This window comes from Rhinolophus ferrumequinum, chromosome 21, assembly GCF_004115265.2.
Source record: "Rhinolophus ferrumequinum isolate MPI-CBG mRhiFer1 chromosome 21, mRhiFer1_v1.p, whole genome shotgun sequence".
Lineage (NCBI taxonomy): Eukaryota > Metazoa > Chordata > Mammalia > Chiroptera > Rhinolophidae > Rhinolophus > Rhinolophus ferrumequinum.
Window position 1 is genome coordinate 18,092,495 of NC_046304.1, and position 20,615 is coordinate 18,113,109.

At 37.1% G+C, this 20,615-nt stretch overlaps 1 protein-coding gene across 1 annotated transcript in view; it reads right to left on the reverse strand.

Moving 5' to 3' along the window:
• Positions 1 to 2,301: 2,301 nt before the first annotated feature.
• TAOK1 (TAO kinase 1) overlaps positions 2,302 to 20,615 on the reverse strand; it is a 145,541-nt gene continuing 127,227 nt past the window's right edge. The window contains exon 20 of the mRNA XM_033089191.1: positions 2,302 to 11,656. Within this exon, the coding sequence (XP_032945082.1) occupies positions 11,195 to 11,656 (462 nt within the window). The 3' untranslated portion in view covers positions 2,302 to 11,194. The remainder of the gene's footprint in view (positions 11,657 to 20,615) is intronic.

Sequence of the window (20,615 nt, forward strand, 5' to 3'; positions counted from 1 at the left end):
CCCAACTGGAGTTCAAAGACCTTTCTGGTGAGATGACATCTGCTTTCAGATTGAAATCTATTTTCCAATCCTTACAAGAAGTTCCAGTTATTATAAATTCCACTGCAAAGTTGGGAAGGGCCTGAAGAGAAGCACCGTTTGAGGCTCACAGGCTGGGGTCCTGGGTTACCCAACTGAGGGCAGTTTCCCCACCTACGGCCCCAACACACACTCACTCGCTCACTCTAAGAACCATGTTATGGATAATAGGTTTCACATTGGTTCATTTGTTCCGGCCAAAACCCATCTGTTTTCCTATTTCTTATAGATGAAGTTTCAGAGACAATATGACTTTTAAGATCTCTAGTATACTGGGGCTAAAGGCCAGAACCCAGATCAGTGCTCTTTCTGCCACATTGAGATGACAGTAAATAATGCTCATTTTAGACTCCAAAATGTCAAGGGTGTGAACAAAAGGGGAATTTGTCTTCAGGGCTGCTGGAGTGTACGACCCCATGAGGGAGCCATACACATTCATTATAAACAACGGCCCTGAAGTCATTTTATAGCTGGCACGGCCTTAGCGTCCTCAGCAGCCTTCTCTCCCTCTGTGCATTAAGGACAAGTATTTGAAAATTGAGTAGCAATTGAAGTCAGGAATTGCCCACGATGCATACAGGAATTGCCTGGTTCTGCAGCTGGTATCACGGGGCTGTGGAGCTAGCCAACCATTGTGGTCCATTTTTATTTATGTTCGTATTTCTTTTACAGTCAAGTAGGATAGGTTTTAAACCCGAAGCATAACTCAGAACATCTTTGATGCGTCTAGCCAATGACATTTGTTTTGTGTTGACACGGGATACAGGCTAGAAGCACATTTTCTGATACTCTCCTTCCACTGTAGTTTGAAGACCCCAATTGTGGGGATAAAGCAGAAAGAAATCTTGTTTTTTTAAATCCTGTCTGAATTCCTCCAAATTCAAGGTGGGATGATGGAAATGCGGAGATAGGAGACTTGGGATCTAATCTTGGCTCTGCCATTTAGTTGTATGACCCAGGCAAATTAAACATTATATAAATACGAATCTCAAAATAGCTCAATATCAACATTCTAGGAGTTAAAAAGCTGTACTAAAAAGTTAAAAGTACCATTTTCCTGATAGTCTTCTATTCAATGAAACAGGTAATCCCAATTATACTTTTAAAAATGACACTTAAAATTGTTTTCTAGCTTTTTAAATTAGAAAACACATAAACCCCAGTCCATGAAACCCTTCCCCCCAAGTTAACCTTCTGACAAAAATGTCACTTTACAGGTTTAAACGACTGTTAGATATTCTGCCCCTTTTAGGGCTAAAATGTGATGATTTTCAAATCAGGGAAGATAAGCCCAGATAAAACCAACATTTGAAGCTTTGTACAAGGTCTAAGAACTGCATACATCTATGTGTCCATGTGTGGGAGGAGTTGTAGTTATATAGACCACAACAGGTCAATATAAAACTTAAGGACATGCATCAAACTGTTAGAACCTAAAGAAGAATCATCTCACACCCACAACACAATAGGGCCACTTCACTCTAGGCAAACAGAATTCGAGGCAATTAGACTAGAGGGTTTGTGTCTATATCAGGGAGTTTTGCTGTCACCCATATCTTATCATTTTTACACCCCCAACATCTAGTACTGTGCCTGAGATTATGCACTAAATTGAAATACGAGGTCGGACAATTAAATTTGCAAACTCATCCTAGAAAAAGTGCTACATATCTCATTGCTGCATATCACTACGGTCAGCTTTGAAGTCCTCCCCTTGGGAAGCTGTGCACCGACGCCAGAGCCTAGTCCACCCCTCAAAGCAATTTTGGAACTCTTTCTGGAATGGCCATCAGAGCTGTCGTATTATCCTTGATGTCCTGAATGTCATCAAAATGTCTTCCTTTCAATATTTCCTTTATCTTCGGGTAAAGAAAGAAGTCATTGGGAGCCAGATCAGGTGAATAGGGAGGGTGTTCCGATACAGTTATTTTTTACTGGTTAAAAATCCCTCACAGTGCCCTGTGAGCTGGTGCATTGTCGTGATGCAAGAGGCATGAATTGTTGGTGAAAGTTCAGGTCGTTAAACGTTTTCAAGCAGCCTTTTCAGCACTTCCAAACAGTAAACTTGGTTAACTGTCCAGTTGGTATAAATTTATAATGAATAATCCCTCTGATATTAAAAAAAGGGTTAGCAACATCGTTGCAACAAATTTGCGAACTTAATTGTCAGATCTCGTATACTTTATGGGAATAAAATTACTTAAAAAAACTGAGCAGACACTCTGTGTACTAAAATTACTTTATTACAGTTGATTTTTTTAAACATTTCCTTTGCTATGATACAAAGGATACTTACAAACAAAATATTACATATGACCTTGTTTTCGCTCTTAATGTTCTGACAACTTGGTAACAGCTTTAAATGCACAATCTATACAATTAATACAGGTTATATATGAACTATAAGGTATTTTGAACCAGAAGAATACTGACAATATACTGTACAATAAGCCTTACCAGTTAGTGCTGTGGACCATTTCTACCAAAAGGAAAATGCACATCTGTACAGTCACCTTTACCAGCTGGTGCTGACAGTGAGGGAGAGGATTCTTCCCCATTGCAACCCTTGATAAGCCTCCACTGTGGGCATCTGTTTGGTCTGAAAATTGAGAGGACTGTGTATATTTAAAATTAGTCATCGGTAAAGTGGCAGAACATCATTTTCAACATGATAATTGCTCACCAAAAAAAAAAAATCAGTCCTAGTTTTAAAAGACCATGAGTCCTTCGTCCACTACAAAAACCCTACAGGCTCAAGGGCTTTGGGAGATGAGAAGATGAAGGCTGCCAAAAAAGGAGGCAAGAAACCAAGCCAAAATCTAGGTCTTGCAAAATCATCATTTTTCCCTTCACCAAAGGGAAATAGAAATGTACAAATTCATTGATGAACCTCAATGATAACATATCAGTTAGCTGATAACCCTCATTTTATCTGGACCCCTGACTTTTGGGAATAACTGAAAGAGATTGTGAATAATATATACCACTTTTAGAAAAGAACCTCTTGCTTAGTTAAAATATTCCCTTTAGCCACCAAAGCTGGTCCTGGGCTATTACAGGTGTGCATTCATCTCTCAATGGTCTACTCAGAAATGATAAGGTTACAGCTTTTTTTCTTTTCTTTTTTTCTTTTTTAAATAAAAAAGCAATTGACTGAAGCATTTTTCTTTTTTAGGTAAATAGCAAAAATAAAAATAAAAACCAACCCTGGCATTTGCACAAATAATGCAAATGGAGCGATATGGTCTTTAAGGTAAGGGTTAGTAGAAAGGAAGAGAGAAGTGAAGAAAATCCAGAGAAAATGATGTATTAATTTTTCTTTTTAAAAATTTCTACAATACATGTGCAAAAAAATCATGCTGGTTGAGGAAAACAAATGGAAATGAGTACATAAAACTAAAAACATAAATAATATGTTTGGATGACTGGTAAAAGCAGAAACCAACCTGGGTTACAAAAAAAGGATTATACATTCAAGATGCTCTTAAACCCAGTGGGATAACTTATGTTAAAACTGTTAATAATTACGTTAAAAATCTCAAGTTTGTTTTTAAATCTTCACAATACAAGCAAAGCTGTTTTAAAATATACACTATACATATTTCTCATAGTCTCTCCAACCTCATTAATGCGCATTAGGCTATCTCATATACTAAAACAAGGGCGTTCTGAAAGCTAAATTGCTCAGAGTAACCCATCCATTATTTAAATGTTTGTCTTAAGTTTTAAATGGGTTAAAAAGTTTAGCAGACTTACATAAATAAGATTTAGCAACACAAGTGTTAATTTAAAAAACTCTAAAGCATTTACAAATTATCAGGTTGGAATAGTCTGGGGAAGTTATATGCACTATACTTTAAAATGTTATTTACATCAGACCATCGCTTTTGTAAAAATTTCCCTAAAAGATAAAAAAACAAAATAAAGGATCATAAAAGGGAAGGTAAAATAAGAACAGAATTATCTCCTCATAGAAACCCCACATATCCCTCTCCACTTGGGTTTTGCTCTATGAAACCACCTGCAACTCCTAATAGGCTCATATATCAAGTGTCAATAATGTGGTAAAATACCTTGTCAGATCAATTACTGGCCTCAAGTGGACTTTTTTTTTTCTTTTTTCTTTTTTTTAAATTTCCCACCTTGTGTCTCTGGCTTGGATTATTTTAGGACACATGTATGTAATTAATTGGACGGGCACTCTAGGTAGGCACAATTCCCATTTAATGTGGAATAAAAGGTATAACATATAAAATGCTGCTGGGGAGAAGGGGTGATAGTTTCTGTGATATTATGAAATGCAAGGAAGCACATTTGGAATGGACACCAAAAAAGAGCTGTCTGGCAACACACCAGGGGCAGCCATCTTAAACTAAATATACTTGTCTATGAAAAGAAGGGGTTAGAGAAGGGTTCCAATACTGTTCCCCCCTGCCCATTTGTTTGATATGTGCCAAATAGTCACAGGGATCAGCCAGAATCAGCAAACATTAAGCAGTTACATCTTTTTTAATCACACAATTCACTCCATGACCATGTTCAATTTATAGTAACAATAATGTTCATGCTGAGGCAATGTATTCGAGGGCTCAGAAAAAGCAAAATGTGCCACTGAGAGAAACCTGTTCCTATACAACTGGTCTTCATGCTGTCAAGTGGCCCTAATATACCTTTGATGCTAAGCCAAGCCATGCAAAAGCAAAGAGTACGCACTTTTCATTAACATTCATATCTCATTCGTAAACTCCACTGACCTCCGAGTTGCCATAGAAACACATGAGTACTGAAAGCATACAAACGAGGGTTCATGGATTTTAAAAAATGCATTTTCCTTGTCTATGTTCATCAGACTTAAATACCTTAAGCTACAAGGCATATCAGAGAAAGGTTAAATGGGGATAACGACAAAGGAATATATGTAATTCTAGAAATAGGAAAAATGCTCTAGAAATGGGAGCAATGTGCCAACAATAAGAATAGTTCATTTCATTTGAAAATTCAGCTACAGAGCCCAATAAACAGTTCCAAGCCATAGTGTTACCTGCATAATTTACATAAACATTAAAACTCTTGCACTTTATCATCGACAAAACACACTTCTGTAAACATGGCCACTGGGGGAGGGAGGCTCCCTACCTCATTTATGATTGAGGACATGTAATCATTATATTAAATAAAATGACTCCACTTCAGAAGATTTTAAACCTGACCAATGATTAAGCTTCATTTCCCCGTTGAACAACATTTAAGCATTAATTCTAAAAAATGTCACCTACGATGGTTTCAGGATTAGATGCTAGGACCACAACCAGCAATGACAGCAACTCCTCTCTAGCTGGCACACTTATAAACTTTAGTACAAAAACAAAAAAATACAGAAACTAGGTCAATTTGTTAGCTACATATTTACAGATAATTACATGATTTTTCACTCACAATTGCTAAAAAGTATGAGTGAAAAGGAAACTGTGCAGGTTGAATTACCCGTACTTTGGGGGGAATTCTTGGGCATCAAGATACCCTTTTCATTCATTCAGAAGTCTCATCTCTCTACTTTTTCATGGCAAACTACCTACAGATGTTCAGATTAGTATATCCAGTGGGTATCCTGTTTCAGAGAGGATTAACCTTTTTCTCTATTTAAAGAATCTCTTGTATATTTAAAAACAAAACAAACCTAACAGACACATTCAAACACACACACACACACACACACACACACACACACACAAATCTCTGAAACTTCAAAAAGTTAGGAATGCTGGGAAACAATAGTGATGGTGACATAGTAAATGGCTCCCCAGTTCTACTTCTCTGCCTTTATTTTCTTTAAAGGATATCTATTTTTGGGTAGGTGGGAGGAAGTGCAAGTTTAGGAAACCCACAACAGGCAGATAAGGTGCATACTAATTTATATATTTCTTATGATCTGAAGACTACCATTAGGCCAAATGGGTTCTCTTCCCTTGTATGAGTAAAATTTTGGAAATCTGAATATAAACAAGGGAAAAATCAGTCAATGTGACTTTAATTGGGGCTATCAGAGTTCAGTAGAAAATATAAATGTACAATAAACGAAGAGTTCTCAGCTTCACTTTCTTTTTCTAGACAGTGTTTAATAAACTTACTTCTTACAAATTAATAGTCATTTCCAATGTAGATATATTGTAGTGATTTCATAAAAGTGCAGACAACATAACCAGACACACAGCAAAACAGACTTCAATCAGTAGTCCTTGCATACAAGAGGCAAGCCTGCTAAGCGGACAGCACACTCTTCATTCTTTAAGGAATCTGAGGATGGGAAATTTCCAGTTCTTAACAACTAAGAGTGAGTGCCTTCTCAAAGGCAATGCTATAACCTGGTTAGGGGCACTATCATGAGGGAAAACAAAACAGAGAAATCTGTTTCTCTTTAATAATGATCTGTAGTTTGGTAAGCAGCTCAAAGATGACAGCCCAAATTTTGGCTTTGTTCCTTAGAGAACGCTGTTTTCTATCTAAGAAACAAGAACCTCTTCTTCCATCATTACAGGAGATTCACACTTATACACCTTAAATATATTATTTTTCTGATTTGAATACACACTAGACACTTCACATTGTGAGCATGGGGCAAAACACAGGACCATATAAACCTCCTAGGAAAGGGTTGCTGTGTTGGGCCAAATCTCTGCTTGAATAGTAGTGGTTCAGAAAGGGTGGAAGGTGCACAAAGAACTTACTATCAGCAAGCAAGAAGAGGCAGCTAAAGGGAGAACGCCCCACGCCAATACCATATCCTTCTCTCCCAGTGGCCATTTCCTGTTGAATTTATAGTTTAGTAGAACCTTAGATGCTTTAGCAGTAATTCTTTTCTTGGCTGTTTTGGTCCTTAGCAAAATTTATAATTACATTAGTATTAATGGAGTAAAAAGAGTAAAAGAATCAATGACATTACTATTAAGAAATGTGTATAGAGTGCACATGAAGATTGTGTGATTTATTGGTTCTTTTTATCATCTTTGCAAAGGAATCACCACCAGTATTTTTAATTTCCACGCTTCTCTCTGCATCACTTGTCTTTTGTTGCATCAGGACACAAAATCATAGAAACACTAACTGGCTCCTTCCCCAGTACTATTTTAGTGCATTGCAATTTATGGTTCCAGGTATTACTTAACTTTCTTTCCACCCACACAAGTGTTAAGAGGGGATTTAAAAAGAAAAGACTGCATCTAATGACCACCTCCTCATAAATATCAACCCAAGTACTCATTCTTAAACACATGCATTCTTGCCTTAACTGAGGATTGAAATAAGAAAACAAAATAACAGAACCTTAAGTGCCCTGATGGAAATGTACAGTATGAGTTACATCCATCCATCTATCTACACACACATATAGACACTCATATGTATATACAATATATACATACAAATGATAATAGCTATACCAAAAATGTGCATATTTAACACAGTTTTTAAAAGCCAGTAGATCATGGTATAATACAATTTATTTCCACTAGTGAATGGCACAAATGGAGAAATGCAAAGGAGGTGTTTCAAGTACAATAAAGTCATTTTTCACAGGTGAAAATAAACAGTATTATTCCAGTGTCCAACACAATGTATTCTATAAAAGTTTAAAATGCCAGACATTTAGTACTTAAAGAAGTAGAAAGTTACTAAAGTCTGCTCTATGGTCTGCAAAAGACACTCATAGAGTTTTTGATTTTTGAAAAGGGGGTGAGGAAGAATACGTGGGCGTGGGAGGAAGTGTCAAGGACAGTTTCTTTAGTGTACTGAATGGTGTTTACCTGCTGTCCGGGCAGCTGAAGATCATCATGACGATGATAAAACATTCAATTTAACAATAAATCCTTGGCCTAGAGCACCAAGCATATGATACCTATGGGTGTGGCATCAAATGCAGGACTATTCATCTCTAGGCATAGAAATGACTAAAAAGAATGGCAGCACTGAATAAAAATAATATAAACATATTTTCCAGCTAACATTATCTATATAATATAGAAACTGTCATTTGGGGTTAGAGTTGACTTTAATAAGGGGAGAAAAAAATGTGCAAAAGGAAGGGACCCCAATTAGGAATAATATATTTCAAGGTATGGGGTTTTGCATTATTAAAATGCTAAGTAAAGAAAGGGAGAGACAGTGACCACAAGAAAATTTCTCCTGCCAAGCTCTGGATACCAGATATAGCACTTAGGACTTTCTGATATGCTGGACAAATTTCCCATACTTTTTATTTTCTTAAACACATATATCTATCGAGTGAACACCAACACTAGGGAGGAGGTAGTATTAATTTGATCAAATGTTGACATTTGCACACTGATTCGGAAAGTGCCTGCTTCTTTCTGTAGGATCTCTCAAAACCTTTCAAATTTTCTTGCTACAAGCTTTACTCTTTGATGATTCCTACCATATATGAGATTCCTCAGAAGTTAGATCTTATAAACACACACAAATTAACTCATTTGAATCATTTTTTCAAACTATATATTTTTTAATTAAAATGAACTTAATGGAATAATTGAGATCCACCCATGACCTACATGTAAATCTGGATGCCACACAAGTAAATCAGATACAAAGCCCTACTGGATAGACAGGTAGTGTCAGTATTCTATCACGATTTGAAAAGCACATATATTCTCCATGAACTCAGTAACTCAATTTGACTAATTTAAGTCCACAAGTGGACTTCAACATGTCTCACTGGCAGTATTTCGGATTTTAAAGAGGTTTGTTTGTATGCAAAACTGATCTGCTTCTCTATTTCATCTTTCCAGTACAGAGGGGCTACTAAGAATTTTTTAAAAGGTATCCAATTCCATTATATTTTTGGACATTTTAAATTCTAAAGCTCTCAAATAGGTAGATATCTCAGTTTGTTTGAAATATTGTATAATATTTTAATGCAAAATAGACATTGAGAAAATTAAAAGCCCCCTTTAGTAGACATGACAAGTATGTCATGTTCACCTAAAAACTGAGAAGACAATGTGTCAGAGTGTTACCTGAACCACTGCCTAAAACTGTGTGTGAATTCTACTGTGATACTGGTTTAAAAATATTTACATTAAAATATTACTTTTTCTTCCAGTTACCTTTAAATAAATGCCAGAAATTCCTACAGGGGAGGATTCATGGGGATTGGACTGACCTACCTGGGGAAGGCTTAAATTTGGTTGAGAAAAACCAAGATTTCAACAGTGATGGATTACTGTTTGGTATTAGGCTGGTCTAGGTGAAGAGTATAATTGGGAGGGACTTAGAGAATTCTAACTTGGAGCTCTCTGACTATATGAAAAGCAGGATCCAGAGTTAGCAGCAAGGGTCCTTCAAGACAACTGGGGAGGGGACAGGACAATAACTTGTAAGAAACTCTGACATGTCACTGGAAAGGACATTTTTTTTTTCTTCAAGTAATACAGCTCCCTATTCATCTTCAACTAAATTTCCACACTAGCAATGGAATACCAAGTAACATATGACTTTCAGCATTGGGTTGATCCTTCATTGTAAAACAAAACAAAACAAAAGAAAACACACCCCTCTCTGGGAAAAAAAAGTTAGCTTTTGTCAAGAGATTCCCTGACCACTATAACTTGCTTTTTTTTTTTTTAATTTGCCAAACTTGCTAGTTCCTTTTCAGTAGTAATTTAGCACTGAGGCTAGAGACTTCTGGAAGTGGTGTTTCCTATTGCATGATGTTAACATGATGCAAAATGGTCAATAAGTCTCAAGGAACTAGAAGTTTGTAAAGTACTGCAGCAACAAAAACAGCAATTAAAAAAAAAAAAAAAAGACCTGCACATGCAGCAAAATCTACAGTGGTGATGAGGATTAGTCAGCAGCTGGTAAAGTCATTGGCTCAGTGATTCCTGGTTCACTATGGCAACTAAACATTTAAATAATTGGCTATTCTACTTGTAAACAGGAAATCCCATAAGCCAAAAGGGGGTAATCAAATTAATGTTTACGTAGTGTGATGAGAATTCTAATAGATGGCAGTTTGCAAATATGGCATCATTCAAATACCTCTGGCATTTGATTTGTATTGGCTATATGTCTTTGTTTTTGTACAAATAAAGTAAAAGTACTGTTTGGGGTCCTGGGAGTTACAGAGCTTAGCTAGGATGAAATATCACAGTATAAGCAACAAAACGTCGGGATATGTAGGCTTCATCTCCTCACTCTGCTGCTAAACATACCCACCATATGAACTTTCAGGGACCTCTCTCACCCTTCCGGTCTTCCCCTTTGAAGGCTCACAGGTTCATTGATGCAATTCCCACACAACCTGTGATCTCTTTAAGCACCCCATTTCACCATGCCACAAAGAAGGCACACTTGAATGGACAAAAACAAAACAAAAAACCCCTCCCAAAACAAAACAAAACAAAAAAACCCAAACCAATGACAAACCTATGCAGCATTCAGCAAAAGAACTACGTTGTTTTCTACTCGGGAAAAGTCAATGCAACCCTTTAGTGTTCATGGATTTCCACTTTTTTACTCCAAATGAGGCTGAGAAGTCAGACTAATTTAATAAAGAAAATACATTGGTGAGGGGATACAGGTGTGTTTCCATAATAACGTGTTTCAGCATATGCTGCCTGCTGTGAGTGGCTCATAAGAATTTGGGGTATGGAGAAAGGCTTTAGTTCTTTTCACAAACTTCTTAGTTACCCAAAATAACTCAAACCACTTTACTGCATTCTATTTTTGCAGTGTTCAGAAAATACCCCCCGTCTAGCCAATTTCTTTTTACCACATGCATGATATGTGTGTGTGCACGCACACACACACGCGCACACACACGCACACACACACACATACACACAGATTCCCCTTTGCACAATTTCTACCAAAACAAAAAACAAAAAACAACCAAACCCCCAAACACCAAAACCCGGCAGCCAAATACTATGACATCCCAATTAGTAAACACAAAACAGAATGCTTTACAAAAATGAATAAAATATACCATATGCAATCAGCTTCCACACTGTAGTACCCAAGCGAGGAGGCTGCTGTGACGGTGTCTGTAGGCAGTTTCTTTTGGCAGACAGCTCCAGCGGAATTGCCACTTTCAATTATTAAGTTATGTATAAGACATGTGTGACCCATTGGATATTTGTGAAGTGACACTCGTGCTTCTGCTCATGCCCTGCTCCGTCCGTCCCCCAGATGCTGTCCGCCTCAGAGCCTGAGGGCTATTGCGGACTCCCATACTGCTACCTCGGGGTACCCCTTGCATTGGCCCTGAGGGATGACCCCATGGCTGGGGCCCACCTTGCATTGGATGACCCCAAGCTTGTGGTGGGCCACCCATGGGATGACCCCAGTGAGGTCCTGGACCCCCAGTAGGATTGTGAGACCAACCAGAAGCTCCTGGGTAGCTGTGGCTGAATGCCTCAGGGGAGAGATTAGAAAGGACCATGTTACTAAAACCTAGTCTCATACTTTCAGAGTCAAAAGCTTCAATTTCTCTGGCTTGACGCTCCAGCAGGCTTCGTATTCGTTCTGTGCGTTCATTCTGCAAAGCCAACATCTCTTCTTCAATCTGTTGAGAGTTGGGGGAGGGAAGCATAAAGAAAGCTGATTTATTTTTTTTAATTTATAAACTAAGGAAGCAATAATTACTCAGTTTTGAAGTGAAACATAAAGAAGTTCACGCTGGCTATTTTACAGATGTACATTTAAAAATCAAAGAGATATACTGTCGGAATCATACATGATTTATATTTCTAAAATGTGTAAAGTCAAGATCTTAAAAGGAAAGGTAATAACCTCTATTAAAATAATAAATCAAGGCAATTATCATCAATGGCTACTAAATCCATTAGGTGAAAAGTTGAATAAAAAAGAAAATGGGTGAGTGGAAACCAGCTTTATCAGACATACCATAATGTCAGTCTAATAAAATAAATATGGTATTGGTGTAGGAATTGATAATTAGTGAAGCAGAAATAGAATGCAGCTTTCAGTTTGTAGGTTTTTAATGCAAGACAAATGCAACAATTAATTCATTAGGGAAAAGATGGATTTTTAAACAAATAACACAGGGACAATTGATCAGCCATCTGGAAGGAAATAAAAATGGAACCCATATACATATTCCAGATGGACCAAAGCCTTAAGTGAAAAACAAACAAATAAACAAACAAAGAAAAACTGAAGTTTTCATTAAAAATTTAGAAGACTCTGTGTACCTAGTAGCCATCATAATCAGGTCTGGAAAACTAGAAGGTATTACAAATAGATATAGTTGACTATATATAGTATTTTTTTTAATGTAAAACATAATAGAGTCAATAGACAATTTTTAAAAAATTGATGGAGAACCTTTTCATGAATGATCAGATTGACATTACCTGAACCCACTGATCAATATAAAATCAATTAAAAGTGGGACTAGACATTATATATATCTCTCGAAATGATGCAAAAGGAAGTATATCGTAACCCTTATGAAAACTCCTTGTAAAAAATTTTTTTTAAATAAAATTTAAAAAATCAATCTAAATATAATCATGCTTCTAGAGCTAATGACCAGTTTACAGGAAATATGAAGGAGAGGAATACATTAAATGACAACATGAAGACGTAATCAGCCAAATCCAGAATGTGAGAATTCCTACAGAGCAAATGATCGAATCCACAATAAAAAAGGGGGGGGGGTAGAGTAGGGTGGTAGAGAAAGGGGGGGTAGAGAGTGTTTTTTAAGACTAAAGGACTTAAAAGACAATTAACCAAATGCAATGTCTGGACCTTGTTTGGACCCCAATCCAAATGAAACAACTTAAAGAAGACATTTTTGAGACAAAAGGAGAAATTCAGGCATAGACTTAGTATTAGATAATATTAAAAATTTGTAATCTTGTTAGATATATCACAATGGAATTATGGTTAACAAGTCCTTTTCTGTATCTAGAAGTGAAATAATGCTGTTCTGGGATTTGTTTTAAAATAGACCAGATACTCTTCCCTAACTCCAACCGCCTGCCCCCAAAAGTTGTGTGTGTGGAACAGGTAAATTGGTAACAAGAAATTAGCAAAATATTGGTAACCGTTAAAGCTGGGTGATGACTACTTGGGGATTTCATTGTACTAATTCCTATTTTTGTGTATGTTTGAAAATTTCCATGATAAAAAGTTTTAAAAAAATAGGAAATAAAGATAATTCGTAAAGGAGCGTTAAATAATCAGGTTTCAAGATATCAGAAGACTTAAGCCAATAGTCATTGCTCTCTACATAAATCTAGCTCAATAAATATGTTTAGTTTTTATGCACCAAGTTTTTAAAAGTGCCCTTTAAAAAAAAAAACACAGTTTAGCACAGGAAACAGATGCAAATAAAAAATTGCAATAGAAGGGCTGCGGGATGGTTCAGTTGGTTAAAGCTCCAGCTCTTAACAACAAGGTTGCCAATTCAATTCCCCCATGGGATGGTGGACTGTGCCCCCTGCAACTGAAGATTGAAAACAGCAACTGGACTGGGAACTGAGCTGCGCCCTCCACAACTGGATTGAAAGACAATGACTTGGAGCTGATGGGCCCTGGAAAACACTGTTCCCTAATATTCCCCAATAAAAACTTAAAAAAAGAAATTGCAATAGAGGGTGGCCAGTTAGCTCAGTTGGTTAGAGCACCAAGGTTGCCGGTTTAATCCCCCCATGGGCCACTGTGAGCTGCGCTCTCCTTAAAAAAACAAACAAAAAACGAGAACAAAAAAATTGCAATAGAAAGTGTAAGACATAATAAAAGATTTATAAGGAGAAATACAAAGGGATGGAGGGATTCACTCCATAGGGCAAAGCAGTCTTCTTAGAGGAGGTTGTAGAGACTGGATTCTGAAAGGTACAAGTTTACCAGGAAGACAAGAGGAAGGAAAGGTTATTTTCATCAGAGGGAACATGTAAAGACATGGAAAGATGATAGTGTTTGGGGAATTACAAATAGGCGGGATTGGATTCCAATAAAAAGAGTTTGAAAGTTATTCAAAGTTCTAAGCACTAAAGTGTTACAAAGGTTCAGAGAGGGCATTTCACATGAAGGTTGACACAGAACTTAGATTAGATATGAAGGCTTCTTCTGAGAGAAAGGTATCAAATTGTTAACTGTGGTGATTTCTGAGTGATGGAATTAAAGACATTTTAAATCCTATTTATATTTCTCTATATTTTCCAAGTTTAAAAAAATGATTGTTTTTTAAAATAATTTTTTCACTCTTTTAATACCCATATATAAAATACTCAACTCATATAGAATTAAATTTACATTTCTCTAAATATTCAAAGAACTTTAATTTTTTTCTTTTAAATATTTTTATATGTAAAAATTTCAAAAGCCCATTCACTAAAAGCAATTATTTTAATTTGAGGGATGTAATAAATGATGGGAATATACTGAGCATGCTAATCTAAATGCCTTGCATATTATTTGATGGATAAAAATATTAAGCACATTAATGCTTATCAACTTTTTATCCAGTAAGCATTGCTTCAATTTTGTTTGCTGATTATTTTTGTCATTTAAGAAACTCAGAACAGTTTTCAATTAAATGAAAATAAAAACTAAGATTTGTGATAGCTAACTTCAATCCCTGTTTTTTTTCAAACACGTTATTTATTATTGAAAAATTAGAAAAGCAGTTTCATGAGGTAGATGAGTTACTGTAATTAAGACTTTTTTTTAAATTGGGGAATATTGGTGAACAATGTGTTTCTCCAGGATCCATCAATTCCAAGTCAAGTCATTGTCCTTCATCTAGATGTGGAGGGTGCAGCTCAGCTCCAAGTCCAGTCACCATTTTCAATCTAGTTGCAGGGGGCACAGCCCACCATCCCATGCGTGAATCCAACCGGCAACCTTGTTGTTAAGAGCACGCACTCCAACCAACTGAGCTATCTGGCTGCCCACTGGTCAGCTCACTCAAGTTGTTGTCTTCAATCTAGTTGTGGAGGGCGCATCTCACTGGCCCATGTGGGAATCGAACTGGCAACCAACTGAGCTAACCGGCTACCCCAAGACTTTTCTTTTGAGAGGCTCTCCTAACCTAACGTTTTTGTTGTTTTTTTAAAGATTTTTATTAAAAAATATAGCTAACATACAGCATTATATCAGTTTCAGGTGTACACCATAGTTGTTCAAAATTTATATACCTAAAGAAGTGATCACCATAAGTCCAGCAACCATCTGATACCATACTATACTATTACAGTATTATTGACTATATTCCTTATGCTGTATGTTACATCCCCATGACTTTTTTTATACCTGGAAATTTGAACCTTTTATTCCCCTTTACCGTTTTCCTGCCTTTTAAAAATTTTCAATTACAGTTAACATTCAGTATTATTTTGTATTAATTTCAGGTGCATAGCATAGTGGTTAGACATTTGTATAATTTAAGAAATGATCCCCCTGACTAGTCTAGTACCCCCTTGGCACTATACATACTTATTACCATATTATTGACTATATTCCTTGTGCTTTACTTTATATCCCCATGATTATTTTGTAACTACCAAGTTGTACTTCGTAATACCTTTATCCATTTCACCCTGTTCCCCAACCCCTCTCCCATCACCCTGAGAAATCTAGTACCCATCTGACACCATAAATAGGTATAATATTATTAACTATATATCCTGCATGGGATATACCTACATCCGTAACAACCAATTTGTACTTCTTAATCCCTTCCCCTTTTTCACCTACCCCCTCAAACTCCCTCCCATCAGGCAACCATCAAAATGTTTATTGTATCTATGAGTGTATGAATGTTTGTTTTGTTTGTTTATTTAGTTCTTTAGATTCCACATATAAGCAAAATCACATTGCATCTGTCTTTCTCTGTCTGACATACTCCACTCAGCACCCTCCAGGTCCATCCATGCTGCCACAGATGCCAAGAACCCATTCCCTTCCATGGACAAGCGATATTCCATTGTACATATGTATCACCTACTCTTATCCATTCATCCATCAATGGACACCCAGGCTGCCTCCACATCTTGGTTATTGGAAATAATGCTGCAGTGAATGCATGGATGCACATATCCCCTCAAAGTAGTGTTTTGGGTGTCTTTGGATAAATATCCAGAAGTGGGATTACTGAGTCCTTCTCTTCTTATAGCCTTTGTTTAAAAGTCTGTTTTGTCTGGTGTAAGTATTGCTATCCCAGCTTTTTATTTTTCCATTTCCGTTTTCATGAAATAACTTTTTTCATCCCTTTACTTTCAGTCTGTGTGTGTCTTTCAATCAGAAGTGAGTCTCTTATAGGCAGCATATGTAAGGGTTTTGTTTTCTTATCCATTCAGTCACCCTATGTTTCTTTTTCTTTTAAAAAAATATATTTTTAAATTTTTTAAAAAATTTTAAGTGTTTTCCCAGGCCCCATCAGCTTCAAGTCAAGTAGTTGTGTCAATCTAGTTGTGTAGGGCGCAACTCACAGTGGCCCATGTGGGGATCAAACCGGCAACCTTGTTGTTAAGAGCACCGTGCTCTAACCAACTGAGTTAACCAGCCACCCTATATTTTTGATTGGAGCATTTAATCCATTTATATTGAAAATAACTGTTGATAGATATGTAGTTATTATCATTTTATTATTCATATTTTTTATTTTTTATTTTTTTGTCTTAAAGAAGTCTCTCTAGCATTCCTTGTAGTACTAGTTTGGTGGTGAGGAACTTCTTTAGCTTTTTCTTGTCTGGGAATCTCTTTATCTGTCTGTCAATTTTAAATGATAGCCTTACAGTGTAGAGTAGCCTTGGTTGTAGATCCTTGCTTTTCATCACTTTGAGTATTTCCTACCGATCCCTTTTCATGTGCAAAGTTTGTGTTGAGGAATCAGCTGACAATCTTATGGGAGCTCCCTTATAAGTTACCAGTAGTTTTTCTCTTGCTGCTTTTAGGATTCTCACTTTGTCTTTAACCTTTGCCATTCTAATTATAATGTGTCTTGGTGTGGACCTGTTTGGGTTCACCTCGTTTGGGACTCTGTGCTTCCTGGGCTTATATGTCTATTTCCTTCACCAGGTTAGGAAAGTTTTCAGTCATTATTTCCTCAAATAGGTTCTCAATCCCTTGCCTTTTCTCTTCTGGTACCCCTATGATGCGAATGTTGTTATACTTGATGTTATCCCAGAGGTCTTTTACACTATCCTCTTTTTCTTTTCTTAATTGTTTTATCCTTTTGCTGTTTCGATTGGGTGTTTTCTACTACCTTGTCTTCCAAATTGCTGATTTGATCCTCTGCTTCATCTAGTCTGCTGGTGATTCCGTCTAGTGCATTTTTCATTTCAGTTATTGTATTCTTCACTTCTGACTGGTTCTTTTTTATGGTTTCTGTGTCCTTTTTTATGCTTGCTATCTCTTTGTTGAATTTTTCATTAAGTCTTTGAGCATCCTTATAACCATTGTTTTGAACTCTATTTCTTGTTTTCTTTCCTCCATTTCATTTAGTTCTTTTCCTGGATTTTTTTCCTGTTCTTTCATTTGGAACATATTTCTTTGTTTCCTCATTTTGGCTCTCTCTTTATGTTTGTTTCTATGTATTAGGTAGATCTGCTGTCTCCCAGTCTTGCCAAGCAGCCTTATGTAATAGGTGCCCTGTGGGGCCCAATGGCAGTCTCTCTGATCGCTTGTACCGGGTGCTCAAGGAGTGTACCTTGTGTGGGTTGTGTGTGCCCTCCTGTTATAGTAGAGCTTTTATTGCTGTTGGCACATCAGGGAGTGGGACTGGCCCTCAGGCTGACTGGACGTGGGGTTTGGCTTAGTCCACAGTTTATGGGCTGTTGTGAGGGGGTCTTACAACGAGCAGGATTTGTCCCAGTGGGCTTTGGTGCCTGTTGAGACCACCCTTTGGGTGTGCCACTTGTGGGGCTAATTGGGTGGTGCTTTGCTGTGGTCTGAAGCCAACCTCCAAGTATGTTGGTTCTGGGGCCTTTTGGGAGGGGCTCTAGTGCAGGCCCAGGTCACCCATTCCCTGTGACAGGCTGGGGACTATCTGGTAGAAGCTACAAAGTGATCAACAGTTAGTTGCTGCCTATGGTGTACCTGGAGGCAGGTGCCAGTGGCCATGCTGAGAACAGAGGATGGCTGCCACTAGTACAAGGTCTGGCATTGCTCCGCTATTTAGCCAGGACACTATGAAGCCTGCTGCCACCTGCCAGTTCCTGTAAGGTTCAGCCACTGATAAAGCTTCCCGTGGTATGGAGTTGGGTGTGACAGGATCTCAGTGAGTCACCTGGCTGGAGCAAGCAGAGCTTACCAGACCAATTCAGATTTGGCCATGCACATGGGGGAGGGCTCACCACAGGAAAGATGGCGCCCACCTGCCGGCTGCTCTGGCAGAGAACCCCACACAGGGAAAATGGCACTTACTTTCCAGCCCTCACCCAAAGCCACAAACCTCACTATGCCCCGCCATATATCTCTGATGTCCCCAAAGTCACTGTCAATCTGCCAGAGCCCAGGGTGAATGCTTACAAGTGAGTGTGTGCAGGCCCTTTAAGAGGATGTCTGGGTTTCCCGCTGCCTTCCGACCCACTGGGAAGGTCAGAATCCCCACTGTTTTTCACAGCCAGATGTTGTGGGGGCTCCTCTTAGCACCAGTACTCTGGGCTGGGGAGGCTGGTGTGGAGCTGAGGTTCCTTACTCCTCTGTGGCCAATATATCTCTCACAACTTTCATCCGCCTCATGTAGGTTTGGGGTGGGCCCGTTTTGCATTTCTGCCAGTCTCAACATGGCTTCTTCTTTATACCCTTAGTTATAAAACTTCTCTTCAGCCAAACTTCAGATGGTTCGCCAGGTTGATTCTTCTATAATTTACTTGGAACGTTGATGTGTTCATGGGATGAGGCAAGCATGGTGTTTATCTACTTCACCATCTTGGATCATTATCCCAACCTACCTTTTTGAAGCTATATATGATATTTTTGTGTGAATATTTTCAGTTCCAGAAAGAAAGGTCCTGCAGGATGTTCCAATTGTCAATTCTTACTAAAAAACTATCAATCATATTGTTGATACTAAATGAAATATTGAGAGAAAATTAAATGAAATACTAAAACAAAAAAGTCCATTTGTACTTTGGAAATACTGCCACTTTTTATGCATGTATAAAATTCACATGGAATTTAACATTGTTATGTTGTCATCTTGCTGAAATTTAAATGTAAATGAAGTATGAGAAGAGTTGTAATAAGACTTCATGTGAGTCAAGTGAGACTTACTTTGTTGGTGCCTCAACTTAAAGGAACAATTCTTGGTTCATTTGGAGGCTTACAGCAATCTTCAAACAGAATGATTTTTCATCCAGAAACAATTAATATTCACTCTGGTTCCACGTTATTTGCAATATTTCTTATTTGAACAACCAGTATGCACAAAATGCAGAAAATGCATAGCTGTTAAGGTTTTTCAAAGTTTTTATAGAGAGGGAACTAGTCTTGGTAGTTGCCAACTGACCCCAAACCGCTTTATAGTTATGTGCTTCACTTGGAATGTAAACGTTAGCTCTAAAAATCAAGTAGCAACTCAAAGCACTATAGATTTATCATCCCATTGTTCTTTTATTTTTAATATTAAATAATCTTTTGCATTTTCCATTATCAAAGTAGTATTAACCACATTAAAAATAGCAAAATAGAAAAATGACCTATTAATATAGTCACTACTAGCATTATTTCAATGTAAGTGTGATTTGTCTTTTTTATTTTAACACATCATAATGTATTATCATATTCAAAATATTCATATTAATACTGTCTTTGTAGCCATCATTTAAATGGCTGCATAAAATTTTATTAAGTGGCTTGGCCATAATTACTTAATTATATCTCTATTTTATTTGTTTATTTATTTAGAATTTTTATGAGTTTATTTGAGTTAAAACTGATGACATATGCCAGGAGTAAGATCTCAAATGCTCCTTATATCCCTATTTTAGATGGTTAGATGTTTTAAACCATTATAAAACATGCTATTATTACCATATTTATGCATATTTCCCCCTCTACTTTGGTTTTCCTCAGAATTCTCAAAGTCTTAAATACTTAACATTGCCAAAGCTCAACATATACTTCCAAATGCATTAAGAATGCATGAGAGTGCCACAACACCTTCACCAATGGGAATCAGTTTTATACCCACATTTTACTAGCCTTTGTAGAACATGTAAGCTTTGGTTCATATATTGAAATAACTAATTAGCACTGTTTAACTCTGAACTAGGTAGAGCTGAAAATATAAACATACTTGAATAGGACCAATATTTCTCTCACAATACTATACCTGAAATACTATAGGGAGTTTTCCTTTTAGTGATAATTTTGAAGCATAAGAGAATTTTGGATTGAATTTTAAATATGAAAGTTGGAATCAGATTTATGAAATCTGTACATGGGACAAACTAGATTTTTCTCAAAATTTAAGTTTCTATCTTTCCATCTTGAATGAGAAAAACATAATTGAGATAACTTTTAGAGGCAAATACCTTTCAGAGAAGCCA